This window comes from Anabrus simplex, chromosome 1 (assembly GCF_040414725.1).
Source record: "Anabrus simplex isolate iqAnaSimp1 chromosome 1, ASM4041472v1, whole genome shotgun sequence".
NCBI lineage: Eukaryota > Metazoa > Arthropoda > Insecta > Orthoptera > Tettigoniidae > Anabrus > Anabrus simplex.
Window position 1 is genome coordinate 1,081,280,790 of NC_090265.1, and position 20,460 is coordinate 1,081,301,249.

At 37.6% G+C, this 20,460-nt stretch overlaps 1 protein-coding gene across 1 annotated transcript in view; it reads left to right on the plus strand.

The window, feature by feature from the left end:
* Nucleotides 1-20,460, plus strand: part of Aldh (Aldehyde dehydrogenase) — an 81,704-nt gene that overhangs the window by 57,730 nt on the left and 3,514 nt on the right. Inside the window, exon 9 of the mRNA XM_067137211.2 lies at nt 8,355-8,512. Within this exon, the coding sequence (XP_066993312.2) occupies nt 8,355-8,512 (158 nt within the window). The remainder of the gene's footprint in view (nt 1-8,354; nt 8,513-20,460) is intronic.

Consider the following 20,460-nt stretch of genomic DNA (forward strand, 5'->3'; position numbering starts at 1 on the left):
ATGAGTCTGCCCTCTGATGTGAATTTTTTCAACTATGTTCTAATACCAATGTGTCATCCACAAGTTGCATCATAAAGAACGCATCTTACGTCCAGGCAAGAAAGACCTAAAGCATAATAGCCTCGCACTGAAGCTTAAGCTCATCGCCTAATCATCCCTTGGATACAATAATATTGCTGTAGATGGAATTTCTGGAGATTATTATATTAAACAGACCTCTTTGATGACACATTAGAATGACCTGATTTATTATGCCCAGTCTTGAGTTATTCCTTCACGACTGGAGTGTGTGTGTACAGCGAGTTACACAACATTTATTATCGCACGCATGTATTCTGTAATACAGGCACAATTCATGATTTCCTTCCAAACTGCAGAGTTATATTTGATTTTTTTTTTTTTCTTCGTACATTTTCCTGCTAAAATGTCTGAAAGGAATTACAGGCCCCCGCCATAAGGGGAAGATGATTTACGGGTCATGATAAACAAAATGTTGGAATTTAGTGGGGAGGATTGTGATCTTTGTGAATTAAGTTCTGCTGAAGGGGAATTCATAAGTGACAGGAATTTATTTGGAACAAATACTGCAGGCTCAAATAAATAGGCTTGGGCTCAGCTGATGCATACTTTCAGCAGTCGCAAAAAAGACAACTCTTGTTCTATTCCACTTCAAGTAGTGATCATGACTATGACAGTGGTGACGATAATACAGATAATGTTCCAACCGTGCAACTTCTTCTTCAGCTTAGACTGAAAATGGACAAGAAGGTCCTGCTTTGATCCAAAATTCCATCATGATGTAAAGGGAGAGTTTTAATGGAAAACAAAACTGAGCAAAATATTTGAATTATTTTTTGAACAGACAAAAGATGCCCAGAAGAAAATCGCACATAAAACCTAGTTTAGTAAGATGAAAATAAGGAGTCAAAATCAAGACCAGGTCCAGACAAGTAAGGATGAAATAAACTTCTTAAGGGCATACTGTTGCCACAGGGAATTGTACAGAAACCTAAATTAGGACATCATATTTCTTGCAATTGCTTGTTGACTACACGTATTTTCTATGAGCTGATGACATGGAAGAGATTTTTCCTCGGCAGGCTGAGTGGCTCAGACGGTTGAAGCATTGGCCGGCCTTCTGACCCCAACTTAGCAGGTTTGATTCTGGCTCAGTCCAGTGGTATTTGAAGGTACTCAAATACGTCAGTTTTGTGTCTGTATGTTTACTGGCATGCAAAAGAACTCCTGCGGGACTAAATTCTGGCACCTCAGCATCTCTGAAAACCGTAAAAATAGTCGGTGGAACGTAAAGTATAAACATCATTATTATTATTATTATTATTATTATTATTATTATTATTATTATTATTATTATTATTACTATTATTAGATTTTCCTCCACAGCTTTTTTCATTTATCTGACAATGAGGTATATAATGGACAAATTCCTCCCAAAATATACAAGATAAACCCAGTGTTTGACCATCTGGTAGCAACATTTTTGGAAGCTTATACCCCTGATGGCAAAGTGTCAATTGTTGAGAACCTCTTGTTATGGAAAGTGTGGCTAGGTTGGAAAGTTTACATACCAAGAAAAGATCTCGTTTCAGAATGGAATCATACAAATTATTCGAAGCCGGAACAGGGTACGTAACATGATCTGCTTCCGTGCGTATCATAATGAATAGCTATAAAATACAGAAAACTGTGAAGACTGTAGATACTGTAAATATTACTGTAGTCTACTGTAATATAGTTGTGTGTGTCACTTTGAATTGTAGGTATATAAACTGGATCCCTCAAAAGCGCTAACCAACATAACAAAAAATTTCATGAGTATTATAAATTACTCCATTATAAATCTTTTAAGTACATGTAAACTGCCTAAAATATTTAGGTATAAGTTACTGTATAAACGAAAACGAGAGCTTTGCTATAGGAAGAAACAAGCTTGGTATCTCAGTGTTAAAGCACTTAGTATGTTCTTGTGCAAAGTATTGAAAACAATTAAATATACAGTTAAATATACTATATTCAAGTAAATATTTCTCTTAGGGCTCTTCTGTATTTCATTTTAGTCTAAGATTGTTTTTAAGCAAATAATTAAATATTTTCTTCAATCAGGGAAATTGCTCCCCACCTGGGAGTGACCCATTGTCTACCAAGCTCCCCAATTAAGGTTTAAAATACTAACTTGAAATACATACTTACCACGGTTGATAGTCCATAAGTATAGTATTAATTTTCATATTTTAATTTTTGTTGTATATCACAGTAGTTATACAGTAAGATTGGAAATAAGAGTGGGCAGAAATGCCTCTTCAACAATAAATCAAATAAATATTTGAGACCAAATGAAACAAATTAAATTGAATTAAATATTAACTAAACTTTGAAATACATAATTTCAAATTTTTATCCCAGTGAAATTTTTAGGAAGAAACAAGCTATCTCAGTGTGAAAATACTTAGTACATTCTTGCATAAAGTATAGAAAAATATTAAAAGGATTGTATGTGTTTGTTTTGAATTGAAAAATACGAAAAAGTTGAAGATGACAAACATGAAAATCTAGGGGTAAGGCTTATCTCTAAAGATAATAGGCAACTTGATGTCTTTGGAGGGTACAGACCAGGAGAGGGTAGCGCAGATGCTGATTCAGAATTATTTGAAAAGATAATCAGCTATGTGGGAAACGATAAGGAAAGGAACGCGATTGTAGCGGGTGATCTCAATTTATCAAATGTCAATTGGGAAGGTAATGTGAACGACAGGAAGCATGACCAACAAATGGCATATAAGTTAATATGGGAAGGGCACCTGATACAGAAAGTGATGGAACCAACTAGAGGGAAGAATATTCTGGATGTGGTGCTGGTAAAACCAGATGAGCTCTATAGAGAAACGAAAGTAATAGATGGTGTTGGTGATCACAAAGCTGTTTTTGTGGTAATTAAAAATAAATGTGAAAGAAAGGAAGATATTAAAATTAGGACTATTGGGCAGTACCATATGGCTGATGAAAACAGACATGAGGGAGTTTTCAATAAGTGACTATGATCGGTGGAAAATGGTAAATAAAAATGTAAAATGACTCTGGGATGGGTTAAAGCAGTTGTTGAGGAATGTGAAAATAGGTTTGTACCTTTAAAGGTGGTAAGGAATGGTAAAGATCCACTATATTATAACAGAAGTAAAGAGAATAAGAAGGAGGTGCAGGTTGGAAAGAAATAGAGTTAGAAATGGCTGTGGAAGTGAGGAGAAATTGAAGGAACTTATTAGGAAATTGAATCTTGCAAAGAAGTCAGCTAAAGATAACATGATGGCAAGCATAATTTGTGGCCATACAAATTTTAGTGAAAAATGGAAGAGTATGTATAGGTACTTAAAGATATAAACAGGTTCCACGAAGGACATTCCAGGAATCATTAATGAACAAGAGGGGTGTGTATGCGAGGATCTTCAAAAGGCAGAAGTATTCAGTCAGCATTATGTAGAGATTGTTGGTTACAAGGATAATGTCCAGATAGAGGAGGTGACTAATACGAAAGAAGTATTAAAATTTACCCATGACAGCAATGACATTTACAGAAAGATACAAAAGTTGAAAACTAGAAAAGCAGTTGGAATTGATAAGGTTTCGGGGGATATACTAAAGACAATGGGTTGGGATATAGTACCATATCTGAAGTACTTGTTTGATTATTCTGTGCATGAAGGAACTTCACCAAATGAATGGAGAGTTGTTATAGTAGCCCCTGTATATAAAGGAAAGGGTGATAGACATAAAGCTGAAAATTACAGGCCAGTCAGTTTGACATGCATTGCATGTAAGCTTTGGGAAAGCATTCTTTGTGATTATATTAGACATGTTTGCAAAATTAATAACTGGTTCAATAGAAGGCAGTTTGGGTTTAGGAAAGGTTATTCCACTGAAGCCCAATTTGTAGGATTCCAGCAAGATATAGCAGATATCGTGGATTCAGGAGGTCCATTGGACTGTACCACGATTGACCTGTCTAAGGCATTTGATAGGATAGATCATGGGAGACTACTGGCAAAATTGAGTGCAATTGGACTTGACAAAAGAGTGATTGAATAGGTGGCTCTGTTTCTAGAAAATAGAACTCAGAGAATTAGAGTAGGTGAAGCTTTATCTGTCCCTGTAATAATTAAGAGGGGAGTTCCTCAAGGCAGTATGATTGGACCTTTATGTTTTCTTATATATATCAATGATATGTGTGAAGAAGTGGAATCAGAAATAAGGCTTTTTGCAGATGATGTTATTCTGTACAGAGTAATAAATAAGTTACAAGATTGCGAGCAAATGCAAAATGACCTCGATAATGTTGTGAGATGGACAGTTGATAAATGTTGATAAAAGTCAGGTTGTGAGTTTCACAAATAGGAAAAGTCCCCTCAGTTTTAATTACTGCTTTGATGGGTGAAAGTTCCCTTTGGGGATCATTGTAAGTACCTAGTTATTAATATAAGGAAAGATCTTCATTGGGGTTTACAGGATTACTTGATTCAGGAACTGGAAAAAATCCAAAGAAAAGCAGCTCGATTTGTTCTGGGCAATTTCCGACAAAAGAGTAGCGTTACAAAAATGTTGCAAAGTTTGGGCTGGGAAGACTTGGGAGAAAGGAAACGAGCTGCTCGACTAAGTGGTATGTTCCGAGTTTTCATTGGAGAGATGGCGCGGGAGGACATCAGTAGATGAATAATTTTGATTGGCGTCTTTAAAAGTAGGAAAGATCGCGGAATTCAAGAGGACAAATTGGCGCAAATATTCGTTTATAGGAAGGGGAGTTAGGGATTAGAATAACTTACCAAGGGAGATGTTCAATAAATTTCCAATTTCTTTGCAATCAATTAAGAAAAGGCTAGGAAAAAACAACAGATAGGGAATCTGCCTCCAGAGCAACTGCTCTAAATGCAGATCAGTAGGAATTGATTGATTGAGTAGAAATTATCATGTGGGAATGTCTTTTGCGTGCCAGGTGATTATGATGCAAATTCAAGTTAATAGTGGTATATCGTGCTAATAATAGTAATAACGATAATAATGTGATTGTGGCAATTTTGTGAAAGTCTTTTGAAGTCTTGCCATCTGGTGACCTATGTATAATTTCAACACGGATGCATGCTTATTTTAAATAAAAATGTAACAATAACAGGTGAAAAAATGCCTGCTATGATTATAATGTAGTATATTTTATTATGACAAATGACCTCATAATGGTCAGTATTAGTTTGTAAGTACTCGTAAGCTTCATAGGTTCTCCCTCTCAAATGACTGCTTCCCCTTTAGGCCTAAATTCCTGAAACAGTCAGGAGACTGCATCATCTGCAGTATCCTTCATCAAGGTGCTCTGTTTTAACATGTGGTCGAACATTAATGTCCCAGAGCAAAACTAGCACACCAGACTTTCAAATTAACTTTGGTAAAAAGTTTTGTAAAAATCATATGGCTAAATCTGTATATTGTATTACAAAGTGCAAACTCCACTTGCTTTAGAATACCACATCTGGAATTGGACTCTTACTGAGTTTGTAATGTTGTAGTATTGGGAGACCAATGCATCATTGGCATCAGAAAAGCAATTGTAATAGAGATATTTGTGGTTAAGACTATTGTTAAACCAAGGGAGAATTTACATTGCCTTAATGGAATTTATATGTAAGTATAATGGTGTGTCAGTGCGCATCCACTCTACTGCAGTGACGTCACACTGGTAGCAAAGCAAGGAAGGTGGTAACATTTCTTGCGCTGTGAAGAGGGTGCATTGTTCAAAATGTATTAATTTACAAATGTCATTCATATTCTAAGTATTTAACTCTTATATTTATGTAATTAATACCTTATACATAAGCGTTATGGCACTAGTAGTTTGTAATTTTTTAAATTTTCCTGAACGTTTTTCTCTGAGTATATAAAATAATGCTCTTCCTGTTTAATGGTTTTAAACCAATACAAGATTTTGTGCGTGCTAAGGTTAAAATCACTTCTCGAGGAATTTTCACCACTGGCGGTAATTGCATCATGGTTCTCTGTGTTAGTTTGTCAAATATGTAGGGTTCCCCGCAACGGTAATTACTGTGAATGTCATTAAATTCTTTCTCCAGTATATGTGTAACTTTCAGTATCTTTTCACTGGGACTCATTAAATTTCCTCTTGAAACACATTGGAGCTGGTCTGTTTGTTTGTTTGTTTGTTTGTTTGTTTGATTGTTTGTTTGTTTGTTTGTTTGTTTGTTTGTTTGTTTGTTTGTTTGTTTGTTTGTTTTGGATGCTGAACAGTTGTACCTAAATAGGAATATTTGTTGCAAAATTTGTGAGCGATATAGCCAGCAATGTATTTCAAGACTTCCTGATTAATTGTTTCTTTTGATAGCATAACTTTGAAAGCTTCAAGGATATTTACATGTTCTGGAGTCATCCACACTTTTACTAAGCCTCTAGCTATGACAATTTGACAAGTCTTGTGTGGTCTTACGCTCTGTTGCAATTTCTTATCGATGCAAATTTCATTCGATATATAAATTTAATCAAATACCAGCATGGTTAAATGCTCCTGACTGCTTAATTCATGGGCCTTCATTTTTATTAAAACAAACGCATCGCATAGTACATGCAGTTCTACATTGAAACATGCTGCCCATGTGCGCGATGTTGATGAGCCGAAAATAGGTAATGATGGGCTCTTAGGCAACGGTATGCCTTTCAACTAACACTTCACAATGGTATTGCTGTTGATATATCGTCTGAAGTCCAACAAACTCTTTCACTTCTACTTTTGCTTTTATTTTCATGGTTCATTAACACTTTTATTTGCCCAAGAGAAAAAAATATGTCCAAACATTGAAGTAATTATCTCAGAAATATAATTTGCCTTTTTTAGTTGTAATTCCCATTCATTCTTTAATAGTTGTTCACATTTTTTCCTTAAGTCATTATTTCCTCTTTCCAACAGTAGGATCTTGCTTCTCAAATCATCCAACTCGTTAGTTCCATTGTCTCCGTTACAGTCCTCATTTTCTTCTATCTTCCCTAAAATCAACATAGACAAGTTATTTATTCTTTCTGTTGAAAAAAAATGGTAATGTTATATAACATTTAAACATGTATTTATTGGTTTCTTAACTTACTTGTTCAAATCAGCAACCAGCGATCTTAGAAGCTCGGCTACATCCTTATGTAGATTTCTCTTTTTCTTCCCTCTCAAGCCTCCTGTCATTATTAGGAGTTAATATATTTCGTCCTAGTGATATATTCTCACGCATCCAGTTTTAAATTATGGCTGTTCGTATTCTGATAATTTAGTAGTTGTTGTCTTGAAGGGATTTCAAAGCACGTCATAGCAAAATGAAGCAAGCAAACTCGACCTAAAGTAATAAGAAACTTTTGTATTAATTAAACACAGCATGTATTGAATAAATATAGTAATAATTTATCATGTTTTATAAATACGTTCCATGTTTCAAACTAAATTTATCATTGCACCGATGTGCGTTTTCCCATAGTCTGGCGAGGTCTTCATTTTTCGGGAATGAAAAATAATTTATGTCTGATCCTTCAGTTTTCCTGTAGTAGCTTAAACAGCCTCCTACTGCACAGCCCAGCATTTTCAAAGGTGTGATCCGTGTACATTAATGAGAATAATTACAGAGCTTCAAATTATATTACAGCACGTATTTCAATACATAACACATGTTTATCACAGTAAAAATACAACAGCGGCAAGCCATGTGGCTGTGGAGACCAGTTTCTCGCAGTGTTTCTCGCGTGACATCACCTGCGCAGAAACAATGCGTTTTCGTCTCTTACTGACACACCATTTTACTCACATCATGTTTATACCAAGATTACAATGTTTAATCGCTGCAGAGGGAGTTAGCATTCTAAGGAAATTTCATAGTATCTGTGAAGAGGAGAAACCTTGGAGGAAGATGTATGGAAAGATTCTACGTCCATAGGGAAGAAGTGTACATTGATATATAGAGATGGAGAGTACTTTTGCAGCATACCAGATCAACTGGAAATGGCTTGACGATGACGACTTCAAATATTTAAACAATCAAGAACTATTATTATCCATTGTTTTTAATGTAAATCAGATCCTTTATAGTAGTTACCACACTCCACAATGTAAAGTAGGCCTGAAATAGAAAATTGTGGTTTTTATAGTTTTAACAAATATGTGCCATTAATTTCTTTGAGCAGATCTTTCTTGTTAAGTGTACGATCAGTTTAAATGCATGTAATCCTGACAACCCGCTTAATTATTTATGAATTGACTAAACATAGTATTGAATGTTGACTGATCTAATGTGTTATCAAACATTTTTCAGATCTTTGGGCCAGTTCAACAAATTATCCGTTTTAAGACTATGGACGAGTTGATTGCAAGAGCAAATAAGACTGATTATGGTCTGGCAGGTGCTGTCTTCACAAAGGACATTGACAAAGCTATGCATATTGTCCAAGGTCTAAGAGCTGGTACTGTTTGGTAAGTAGGTTTGAAGGAATTGTAAATAAGGTGATGTCTGTGCATATAAGACATTGCAGTATATATGAGGCTCTTAGAATAGAAGAGGCGTATGTGCCAAAGTATGCCTTTTTTGCCTGCAGTATATAGTATGAAAGGTACTCTTTCATGTCGGTTAAGTGTGAATGGTCAATACGCCTTGGTTATGAAGGAAACCTCCATTTGAATATAGCATGGCATTCAACCTTATGCACTGCAGCTAAATCTCGAGAATAGCAAAGGCATGTGAGCCAGTATGCCAGCCAGGATGTTTTTAACAGCACAGGTCAATAAATCTCTTAACAAAGAGTAGTATTTGTTTTCAGTCCTTTCATCCTCATAAATACCTTAAGTATTTTAATGGTTATTTCTTGTTTTAGTTTTTGTCTGCATTTAATCTTTCTTGTATGCTGGTATATATTTGAAAGTTTAGCTTTTTGTTCTGTCTTTTGCTTTAAAAGCTAGTTATAACACACATTCTCAGTATCTTGCAGTAATATCTATTTGGTGTATTTAGTGTTGTGTGTATAAATTTGTGCTTTTAACCATATCATTCAAGGAATGAAATTTGTAGTGTAGACTTTTCATTATTATTTTCTTTTATTAAGCACAAACAGAGTGATACAGGCAGTGCTTCTCCTTCTTATCACATAAGTTATCCTAGAAAGTGCTTTATACTGAAGCACAAACAGAAAATAAACATGGCCAAGAAGAAGAAAAATACAAGTGAAGAATATTACAGTTCAAAAACTATAAATGTTGTAAGTGTAAAGAAAGTAGGGCCTCCTTGCCGATGTGGTTATTTTGAGGAAAGGGGTTGAGATAAAATTGATTATTTTGAGAAGTTTGGTAAATAGGAGATTACAATTTACAGAAAACCTATTTAAAAAAACGAATGACAAGTGTGGATGTGGAAAGTTCTTGTGTAACGGGCAGGGGTTCTCGCAGATTGCGCACATTAGGTTATAAAGTGATTCGTGTTAATAATAGTTATAAAGTTTGCACAGTAGCTTTTTGGAACATTCGTGGTTTGAGTGAAAAAAGTCTTTGTACTGTTCGTGATAAAGTTAGAGGAACTGGGACCATTGATAGAGATCATTATGGCCATCAAGAAAACACTAGAATAATACCTGATTCAGACAGAGAAAAAGTAATTGCACACATTAACAGTTTCCCTGTCTTATCTAGTCATTACAGAAGAGCTAAAAGTCCATACAGGAAATACCATTTTTCTCCAAATTCAAGACGACAGTTTTTCTCAGAATTTCAGGTGAAAAATCACAGGTCGCCTTGCAAGGAAGGCGGTAACATTTCTCGCACTGTGAAGAGGGCGCATTGTTCAGAATGTATTAATTTACAATGAAGAGGCCACTAATGTATTACTACAGTCAGTTTATTATTATTATTATTATTATTATTATTATTATTATTATTATTATTATTGTTGTTGTTGTTGTTGTTGTTGTTGTTGTTGTTGTTATTATTATTATTATTATTATTATTATTATTATTATTATTATTATTATTTCATTCATATTCTAAGTATTTAACTCTTAATGTAAGCTGCAGGTGAGACGTATGTCTAGCAGCAGTCTGAAGTACCAGATACTTAGTAAGAGTTTTACAGACAACAGTAATACTTTCATGATGGATCATTGTATTCTAGAGGCACGTGGAACAAGTATTGCCTATTCTCTTGAGCTATTTGCAAGATCGACTATAATGTACCATACTTCCAAGCCCCAGCTGTGTAGGAAATGACATTCAAATTGGAATAGCAAGGCTGCAACCCTTAGAATTCTTAGAAAGGCCACAATTACTCAGTAACGGAGTTATAACACCTCTGCTGTACCTTACGCTTAGAAACTATTTTATAGTCAGCAGATATATTTTCGCAGTGGATTGTTGTATTGAAGAGACCCGTGGAACAGGTAATGCCAGAAAATTTTCAGTGGGTTCTCATCGATAAAATGACACAAATTATAAGTTAACTGTTATTAAACATGTGGAAATATATAATTGTACAGCCGCAAGATAATATGGCATAACTAAAGCCAATGTTCGCCATTAGCGTGAAGCCAAAGATAGCTTAAAAAAGTGTACTGTACAAAAAATGCGTTCAGTAGCCTACAACAAGGATGCTTTATAGAAGTCGAAGATGAAATTGTGAGGTATGTGCACGAAAAACGCAAGGGCAGATTGGCCATATCACGGTGCACAAAACTCGGTGACCTTCAGTGTCCGCATCTTTAATATACTGTACATCGGTAGCCACTGAAGGCGGCTGAAGCTTCAAGTGAGATGTGTGTCTAGCAGCAGTCTGAAGTACCAGACGCTTAGTAAGAGTTTTACAGACAACAGGAATACTTTCATGATGGATCGTCATATTGTAGAGGCACGTGGAACAAGTATTGCCGGCAAATATTCAACGAGTTCTCTTCGATATTCTGGTGCCCATTTTAAATTAATTATTATTAAACACGCAGAAATAAAGAATAATTGTGCAGCCACAAGAAAATACGGTATACCTAAAGCCAATGTTTGGCATTGACTTGAAGACAAAGGTAGTCTAAAAATGCGTACTATAGAAGAAAGGCATTCAGTGGCCCGCAACAAGGATTCTTTAAAGAAGTCTAACATGGAATTGTGAGGTATGTGCACAAAAGACACAAGTGGAAATTCTAAGCTCCCATGGAGGGAATTAGATTTCTTTTTTTTTTTTTTTTCCTCCACCAATAGAGCATATCAAAAAACAGATGAGATGTAACGCTTTTTCAGGCGTTTGCTCTATCAACCAGCGTTTTGTCTTAGGTCTGACACTAGACTCATCAGAGTGGGATGTGTCAGACCCTACCCACTGACACTGGGGTGTATGCAGGTGAACTTATCAGAAGTCCATTATAAGAGGCACAGTCTGATAACTGCATACGGGAGATAAATCTCCACAATGGAATTATTGCCCGCCTAGCAATTCCGAATGGAAATTCTAAGTTCCCATGGAGGGAATTAGATATTTTTCCACCAATAGAGCATGTCAAAAAACACATGAGGTGTAAGGCACAAGGTTGAAATGGCCGTAACACAACATGCGGTACGAATGTCGGCTTGCGAATAGGAATTCCCTGAACTTTCAAAGGCAGCATCAGATACATCTAATGAAAATGATTAGGGAAGTAGGTAGGATTTTCATGATACTTGTGTTTATATTATTTCTCACATTACATTTTGAAATTTGTTATAAAATTATGATTTCACAAAGTACTTTTTAAGCCAGATTTAATTTTTTTTAAAGGAAAAAGTGGGGGTCTTCTTGGATTTGGAGAAATATGGTATTTGGCATCTGGTTTTAGTTATCTCCAAAATGTACGAAGCCTGTTGTGATTGGGTTGTTGAAAATCATGCTGAGGATTGCCCAGTTTCTGGATCATTCTACCACCAAACTCTAAACTCTGAATTTAATGTTGGATTTTCACCTCCCATGTCTAACACCTGCAACTATTGTGACAAAAGAAAGTGACAACTGGAGGCGATGAGAGAAGACATTGATTCTGAACAGGTAAAGGAATGAAAATGAGAAATGAATTTGCATGAATGTAAAGAGCTAAGATTGCACAAACACTGTTAAAGCAGATAGCTGATAACAAGGATCCAACAGTTTGTGTCATTGCCATAGACATATAACAAGCACTTCCAACATCAAATATAAATTCTGGAATACAATCTGACAAGAGGAATTTATAGATGTACAATCTTATGTCCACATTACAATGGACAGAACTGCTTCAATGTACCTATGGGATGAAAGCACTGGAACACAAGGCTCATTTGAAATTTCAAGTTGCCTCATGGACTATACTGAAAATAAAATACCATCAGAAGTGCTTTATATATTTTCAGCAATGGGCAGAAAAAAAAATTGAATATGGTTTTGACCTGTCTCAGGTACATTCAGGTAGACCATTTCTCAAAAATTGAGCACATATTTATGGTACCCGGCCACTCGTATCTACCTTTTGATCATGATTTTGTGAATATAGAATTGTATCTAAGGAAAAAAAAAGAAAAGAAGTGTTTACTGTGATTCATTGTGGCCAACTAATTAGAATTTGCAGAAAGAAGGGCACTTTTGATGTCATTTTAGCAAAGAGAGACCCAATTAAAGATGTAGGAGTTCTGTAACATCGCATAATGAAATAGCAAGTTAAGGGTACAATATTTTCAGAGGGAAGAGCTTTTGTTTTTCCAACAACCACAAAATGGGATTTGGTATTAAACCTGCTTACAACGGAGAACCTTATTAAGTAAATATGCAGAAAGGACGTAAAAAGAGTTATGTTCATCATTTCAAACCTTCATCAATTTATTTGCGAAATAAGTACACTAAACCTGTAGTTCTTTCACCAGAAAAGCTTACAAATCTTTGCTCACTTCTTTACATTCCTGCAACTTATCACAGATACTTCAATAATATATTTGCTGATCAAGAAAATATGGACCACACACCAGAGGAAAAAGAGGGAACAGTGGATGATGATCTTTTAAATTACTGACGTACTCCTTGACATAAGAGGTTTCTTAGAACACAACCCTGCCTAGATCAGCACTTCTTTGGTGAGCTAAATTTGATGTATGTCCAACCGTGATCTCATTTCTCTGGGCGGGGTCTGGTATGAAGCGAGATGAATCTTCCATATCTGCTAAGTATTCCGTTCTTCTGTAAAATATACGGATTTTGAGTGTGTTTTACTATTGTATGGGTAAACGTTATTGTATGGATTTTGAATATCTGCACTTGATTTCGCTTTCTGCAGTTAAATTGGATTTGTTTTCACTTTCAATAGTAGCTGGTACTACGAGATGCAGTGTTTGAAATTCGACCAGTAAAAGTATATGATAATCACATTGTCTATTATCACCGTGCTTTTGTCACCTGTTCGACCTCAGCTGCTACTTCATTCACTGAGATGTTCCCAAACAAGTAGCAGTCTGTGACTTTTAAGAAAAGAAATCACTGAAAAGTAGCAGGCTGTGAATTTATATATAACAACTTTAGTAACTGCGTCATGCTTTGTAGCAGCTGAAAGGCTTTGTTTGTATGTGGGTGTGAGTAACATTGGCGGTAGTTCTGAAACTCATGGAATTTGTAAGCGATTTAGTATTTTTAGTGGTGTTCAACTGAAAATCCACAACCTGTTTCCAGTCATTCGACCGGGTCAGGAATGGAATGAATGAAGCCCCCATCTAGCGGCGAGGATAGGAATTGTGCCGGCTGCCGAAGCCTGTCGCACTCCTCTGGGGCAATGATAAATGACTGACAGATGAAATGAAATGTTAATGGAGAGTGTTGGTGGAATGAAAGATGACAATGAAAACCAGACTACCCGGAGAAAAACCTGTCCTGCCTCTGCTTTGTCCAGCACAAATCTCACATGAAGTGACCGGGATTTGAACTACGGTATCTAGTGGTGAGGGGCCGGCGCGCTGCCGCCTGAGCCACAGAGGCTTAATGAGTTCAACTAAGAAACAACATTATCAGTCTCTTAGGGAGGCATATTCTGCTGAATTTCCTTGTTTTATACGATCATGGAAAGATGAAACATTTGCATTCTGTTCCATGTGCTCATGTGATGTAAATGTTTCTCACGGAGGAAGAACAGAATTAGTAAATCTGTTAAACACATCTCCAGTACAAAATTTAAGGAGGCGGTCAGAAAATTAATTAGTTTCTTCACCTCTTCTACAGCCGACCTTGATATAGTAAAAGCAGAATGCTAGTTCATTTCATTTTTAATTGAACATAACCCGTTAGCTGCTTCTGATCATGCTGGGGCTCTGTTTAGGAATATGTTTCCAGGTTCAGAAATTGCAAAGAAATATGGCTGTGGTCGTACGAAAACCACACACATTTTGACAGAAATGGCTACGGATTCAAGAAGTGAACTTGTTGGTTACATGCAGCGTGAACCATTTTCTTTAGCTACGGATGGGAGCAATAATAGTAATGCTAACTTTACCCTGTTGTCGTCACCTGTTTTGTGGCAAAGCTGGAAAAGATTGTCTGTCCCAGAGTTGGTGGGTGATTCAACAGAATGTAACATTGGTAATTTGGTAATTTCACACTTAGAGTGTTACGAAATACCCATTCAAAATTGTGTAGCATTCTGTTCCGACAATGCTCCAATCATGACTGGAAATAAGGATGGATTTGCTGCTGTTTTAAGAGAAGCAAAGTCATCTGTCTTCGTACTGGGTTGCTCATGCCATTTGATTAACTTGGCTGCTGAGAAAGGTGCAAGCAGTTTGCCTGTTAAAGTTGATGAACTACTAGTTGACATCTTCTATTATTTAGAAAAGAGTTGCAAGAGGAAGGAACGCCTTAAGAAATTCTAAGAGCTTCAGAAGAAGGAAACGAAGAAGATACTGAAACATGTTTGCACAAGATGACTATCGTTAGGAAGGTGTCTGCAGAGGCTGTTAAAGCAATGGGATCCACTACTTGGTTTCTTTAAAGACGAGGTGCTTGTTAATGCTTAGTGTGCATTAACTACTAGCTTAACATCATTTACAATGCCAAAAGCCAAGCCTGGTAGTTCCAAAGACCATGAAAAGAGGAAAGCTACTGAGTTGTCAGAATTGGTCGCTCTCGAAAGATTTGCGTCTCAAAATCTGACACTCCTGTTCTAAAGAATAAGAACATTATTCAAAATCGTGAAGAAATTCTTTTTTATGGTTCTGTCATCAGGCTTAAATAAGGCACACTGTGCCTTCCCATATGTTGTCATTCCTTTATTTGATAATCTCAGTTCTACACTTCAGAGCGTTTCCCCTCACATTCATAAACTACTAGAACTAATGACGAACTGTTAAAGCAGGTGCTTTCCAGATTTGTTAAACTAAAAGTGATCAAAAGTTCCCTTTTATTAAAAGTTCCATACCATTCTATTGACAATCAGAGAATCAATAATAAGCTAGTCATTGGCATTGAGACAATGAACTTGGTGAAGAAACTTAATGATAGAGAAAATCACCATTCTTTTCATCTGCCAGGGGTTATTTCTGCACAGCATGTGATTATATTAACAAGTTCCCTCCCAATGATGGAGTACTGAAACTTGCAAAGGTTGCAGATGTTGAAGATGCCCAGTTTTCTTCTGTACAATTCTTTATAGAAATATTTCCATCATTGCTGCCGAGGAAGGACAGTGAGTCGGATGAGGATGCAATGAATGTGCTTCAGAACCAATTTGTAACTCTTCAGATTGATGACTAAGCTACTGTTGAGAGTGAGAATCTGACAGATGACACCAAATGGGCTTGCTTGATGAACATTCATGAAGCTGATGGTGTTCCTAAGTATGTATCCAGGCTAATGCTTTCTGTTCTGACTCTACCGCACAGCAACACTGAGTGTGAACGTGTGCTCAGCTTGGTGAAAAAGAACCAAAGTCAGTTTAGGTCCTCAATATCAAAGTAAATTCTGGATTCTATTTCTGTTTTGAAAACCAGAATTACTGGTCCGTGTTACTCAAGTAGTTTACCTCCAGAATTTCTGAAGAAAGCAACTCATCTCCATCTGTCCACTCCAACCTGTGATGGATAATAGCCTGCATACTGTGAACTTGACAAAATTTTGTAAATAAGTGTACATGTTTAGTTTAATTTTGATGGTGACATTCATATTGTGACCCGCAAATTTAAAGTGCAGAAAAATACTGTTTGTGTACTGTGTGAACTGTTCCCAGTGTTAAGTGAAAACAGACGAGCACTCATCAAGATGTAACTTTGTGTATTTAATTTCGGAGGTGATCATTACATGTATTTGACTTGTATTAGTATTGTTTATAATCCCCCCCCCTTGCCATCCTTTTTCACTGTGTCTCAAAACTTTTTGACGTATGCGCGTGTTGTTAAAATATTTCCAATTTAGGATCTTCTGGATTTCTCTTTTTTTGTAAGTTGGCAGGTATGATTTTCGTAGTGAGCTAAGTTTGATACTTTGTTTATTTATTTACTCATCTATTCATATTCATTTTTTTAATTATTCAGGGTAGTTCGCCAACGGCCGTAGCCGTGTTGAAAACCGGATCCCGTGAGATCTCCGAAGTTAAGCAACATTGGGCGTGGTCGAGAAATGGATGGGTTGCCACACGCTGTTGGTGGGGGGTAAAGGAATGGAGGAGCGGAAAGGAACTGGCCACCTTACCGTACGTAAACTCCAGTTCAGGTACACCTCTGCGGAGATTCGGACCTGCCTTCGGGCAGAACACACCCTTACCTTACCAGGGTGGTTCGCTACCCGAGTCTTTAACATTTTAATCCCTAAGGGGGGCAACCCTGTGGTAACAAGTGCAGCAAATTAGTTTGGGTTCCAGTTTCCCTAGGTTTCTGGCTGCTGCCAGAACTGTTGGGCAAGATTTCAAGTTGGTTAAGTCGATCCTTTTCAGTCGACACATCGAAGGTGTATACGGTGAACTGGAGGATCTTAAGAAAATGCTCAATGGTAGTTTGTTTCTTAAGACCAGCACTGCTCTCCAAGCAGATCAGTTGCTTAAGTGTGACCATTTTGGCGAAATCCCTGTCAAAGTAGAAGAGCATAAAACCTTGAATCTGGTTCGTGGAGTTATCTTCCACTGTGATCTCATTCTGAACACTGATAATGAATTGATGGAAGACATGAAGCACCTTAGCAAGACACACGTCCGGCGCATCACACGCAAAGTCAACGGTAAAGGCATTGCCACGGGTGTGTTCATAGTCTCCTTCAAATTGTCAAGTGTGGCTCCAAGTAGCCTACACAGTGGCCTCCACGGTATGCACTAGCCATGTGCATTGGTGGGTGTGCTAAGTACCAGCTGATGAGCCCAACTTAGCACACGGGAGCAAAACGCTGGCAAACAGGAATGAGTTAGCTGGAAAATTTATAATGTTCAATAACGGACCATTTATATTGATATTATAAATGTACTCATTCGGGACAAATATTTCAGGTTCTCTATGGGAATCAACATCTATATCAGTGACTCAGTTAATCGGGACAAAAGAATGACTTTCTTATTGTGTAGTTCGCGCACTATTAACATCGTTTCTGTGTGTAATTTCATTGGAGTTGTAGGCCACATGTTTTTTCTAGCAGTTCCGTGCTTTTCCCCGTGTCAGAGTCGTATGTTAATAATGCATGAAACATACCGATCTGTTTTGTATGTGGTAGTTTCATGTATTTCGATGCAATTTTGTTCATTATTACTTCATAATTTGAATGAGTTTGAATGTATTTCAGGGAGTTGTGTCGGTGACAGTTTCTGGTATTTTCTCTTCACGTTATGGCCAAAAACATAACAAACGTTATCTCACTTATCTCCAAGTGCTCAGAGATACCTATAAAATTAAATTTCCATTCATTTTACAGTTTAATAAAGGAAACAATTATGCGTTTTGTTGCGTATGTCTGTGTAATATAAATACAGTGGAACCTCGATATCTCAAATCACCTCAGGAGATAAATTTTATTTCGAATTATTGAAATTTTGAGATATAGAGAATACCGTTTTTGAGCCTGTATAGCACATAATTGAATCATATGTATCTACGGGCTTTTACTGAATACAGTATTTTTAACAGTACTTAAAAATATACAAAGAAACTCTTTTCTATGGCAACACTTTAATTATAACACTTATTGTAGCAACTATTTAGAAGACAGGATACAGTACATACAGTAGTGAAACAAGAAACATAGCTCCGTTAACACCTTCGGAAAAAATCCCTTAGTCTCTTCTGTTTGTTACTGTTAACCTTTCCTCCCTTCATGTTAAATCTTCTCGTCAATACTATGCAACCGAGTTTTGTAAATGGAGCTTGCCATCCACAACTTCTGGGCTTTCTTTCGTACATGACCGGTAATTAATTGACACCCGAGAAACAGCGAGGCTTTGCTGATTTTCTGTTCCCATCATATTAGTTCCCAGCTAGGTCGGGACTGTAGGGTGGATGTTGCCAGACCTCCCACTTGAAACTCTGCAGCAGTTCTCTCGTTTGGCGGGCCTTGTGAGGTGTTGCGTTATTGTGCAACAAAATCACACCGGTGCTCAATTTCCCCCGGCGCTTCTCTTTAATTGCTTTACACAACCAGTGCAACGTTTGACAATACGACGGCGCGTTGATCGTCATTCCTTTTGGCATGAATTCCACGTGCAGCAAACCCTCCATGTCAAAGAACACTGTCACCATAACCTTACCGGCTGAAGGTTGAATGGCCTTCTTTCATTGTGGTGATGATCATTCCATTGATGTTCGCTTTATTTCGGGGGTGAAGTGGTGGACCCACGTTTTGTTGCCTGTGACGATTCGCCGCAGAAACCCGTTGCCGTCTGTGGCATAGCATTGCAAAAATGCCAGGGAGGATTGGAAACGTAGTCCCTTGTGCTCATCGGTGAGAAGACATAGGACCTATCTTTGACACAGCTTACGATATCCAAAGTCCTCGTGAACAATGGCGAACACACTGCCATACAACATGTTCAGCTACGTCGTGATTTCTCTCAGTTTAATGCGCCGGTTCTGTCTGATGATCGCATTCGCACTGTTGACCTGTGCACGGGTCCTGGACATTGCGGGCCTGCCTTCACGATGGTTGTCCATGATATCCGTGCGTCCAGCTTCGAATTGCTGACACCACTTTACGATACCTTGCCGGGAAATGGCCCGCTCCCATACACAGCACTAATTTCACAATGAATGTCCGTGCAATTCTTCCTTTTGGGCCATAGGAATCGGATTGTCGCACGCACCTCATATTTGGAGTGAACGTCCAGTTGACACGCTATTGCATTTGGCCGCTATTCACACAATACTAGACGAGACATCACAGCGACCTGCCTAACAGACGTGTGGGCAGTATCTGTCCCTTTCTCCGCTGTGCCCACGTTTGCGACACACAGCGCACTGCTGCGGTGCATTAGTGCAACTAACCTTTTGATCCACCTACGTAGTACCTCGTAGAGAACACTGTAAGTACCTAGGTGTTGATATAAGGAGTGATCTTCATTGGGGAAATCATATTAACGAGTTGTTAAAAAAGGTTACTGATCTCTTCCCATGGTTCTGAGATTATTTAGGGGTTGTAGTAAGGATGTAAAGGAGAGGGCATGTATGGTAAGTCTCTGGCAAGACCGCAGAGAGTATGGCTCCAGTGTATGGAACCCTCACCAGGACTACTTGATACAAGAACTGGAAAAAATTTGAAGGAAAGCAGCACAGTTTGCTCTGGGTGATTTCTGACAAAGGAATAGTGTTACAAAAATGTTTCAAACTTTGGGCTGGGAAGACTTGGGAGTAGGGAGAGGAGATGCTTGACTATGTGGTATGTAAAAAACATATCAGATGTAAGGCTTTTCAGACGTGTCTATTAACCAGCGTTTCATCTTAGGTCTGACACTAGACTCGTCAGAGTGGGATGTGTCAGACCCTACCCACTGACGCTGGGTGTATGCAGATGAGCTTATCAGAAGCCTATATAAGAGGCACAGTCTGATAACTGCATACGGGAGATAAATCTCCACAAATTCTAAATTCCCATGGAGGGAATTAGATATTTTTCACCAAAAGAGCATGTCAAAAACATATCAGATGTAAGGCTTTTCAGGCGTTTGCTCTATTAACCAGCGCTTCGTCTTAGGTCTGACACTAGACTCGTCAGAGTGGGATGTGTCAAACCCTACCCACTAACGCTGGGTGTATGCAGGTGAGCTTATCAGAAGCCTATATAAGAGGCACAGTCTGATAACTGCATACGGGAGATAAATCTCCACAATGGAATTATTGCCCGCCTAGCAATTCCGAATGGAAAATTCTGAATTCCCATGGAGGGAATTAGATATTTTTCACCAATAGAGCATGTCAAAAACATATCAGATGTAAGTAAGTTCGTCCAC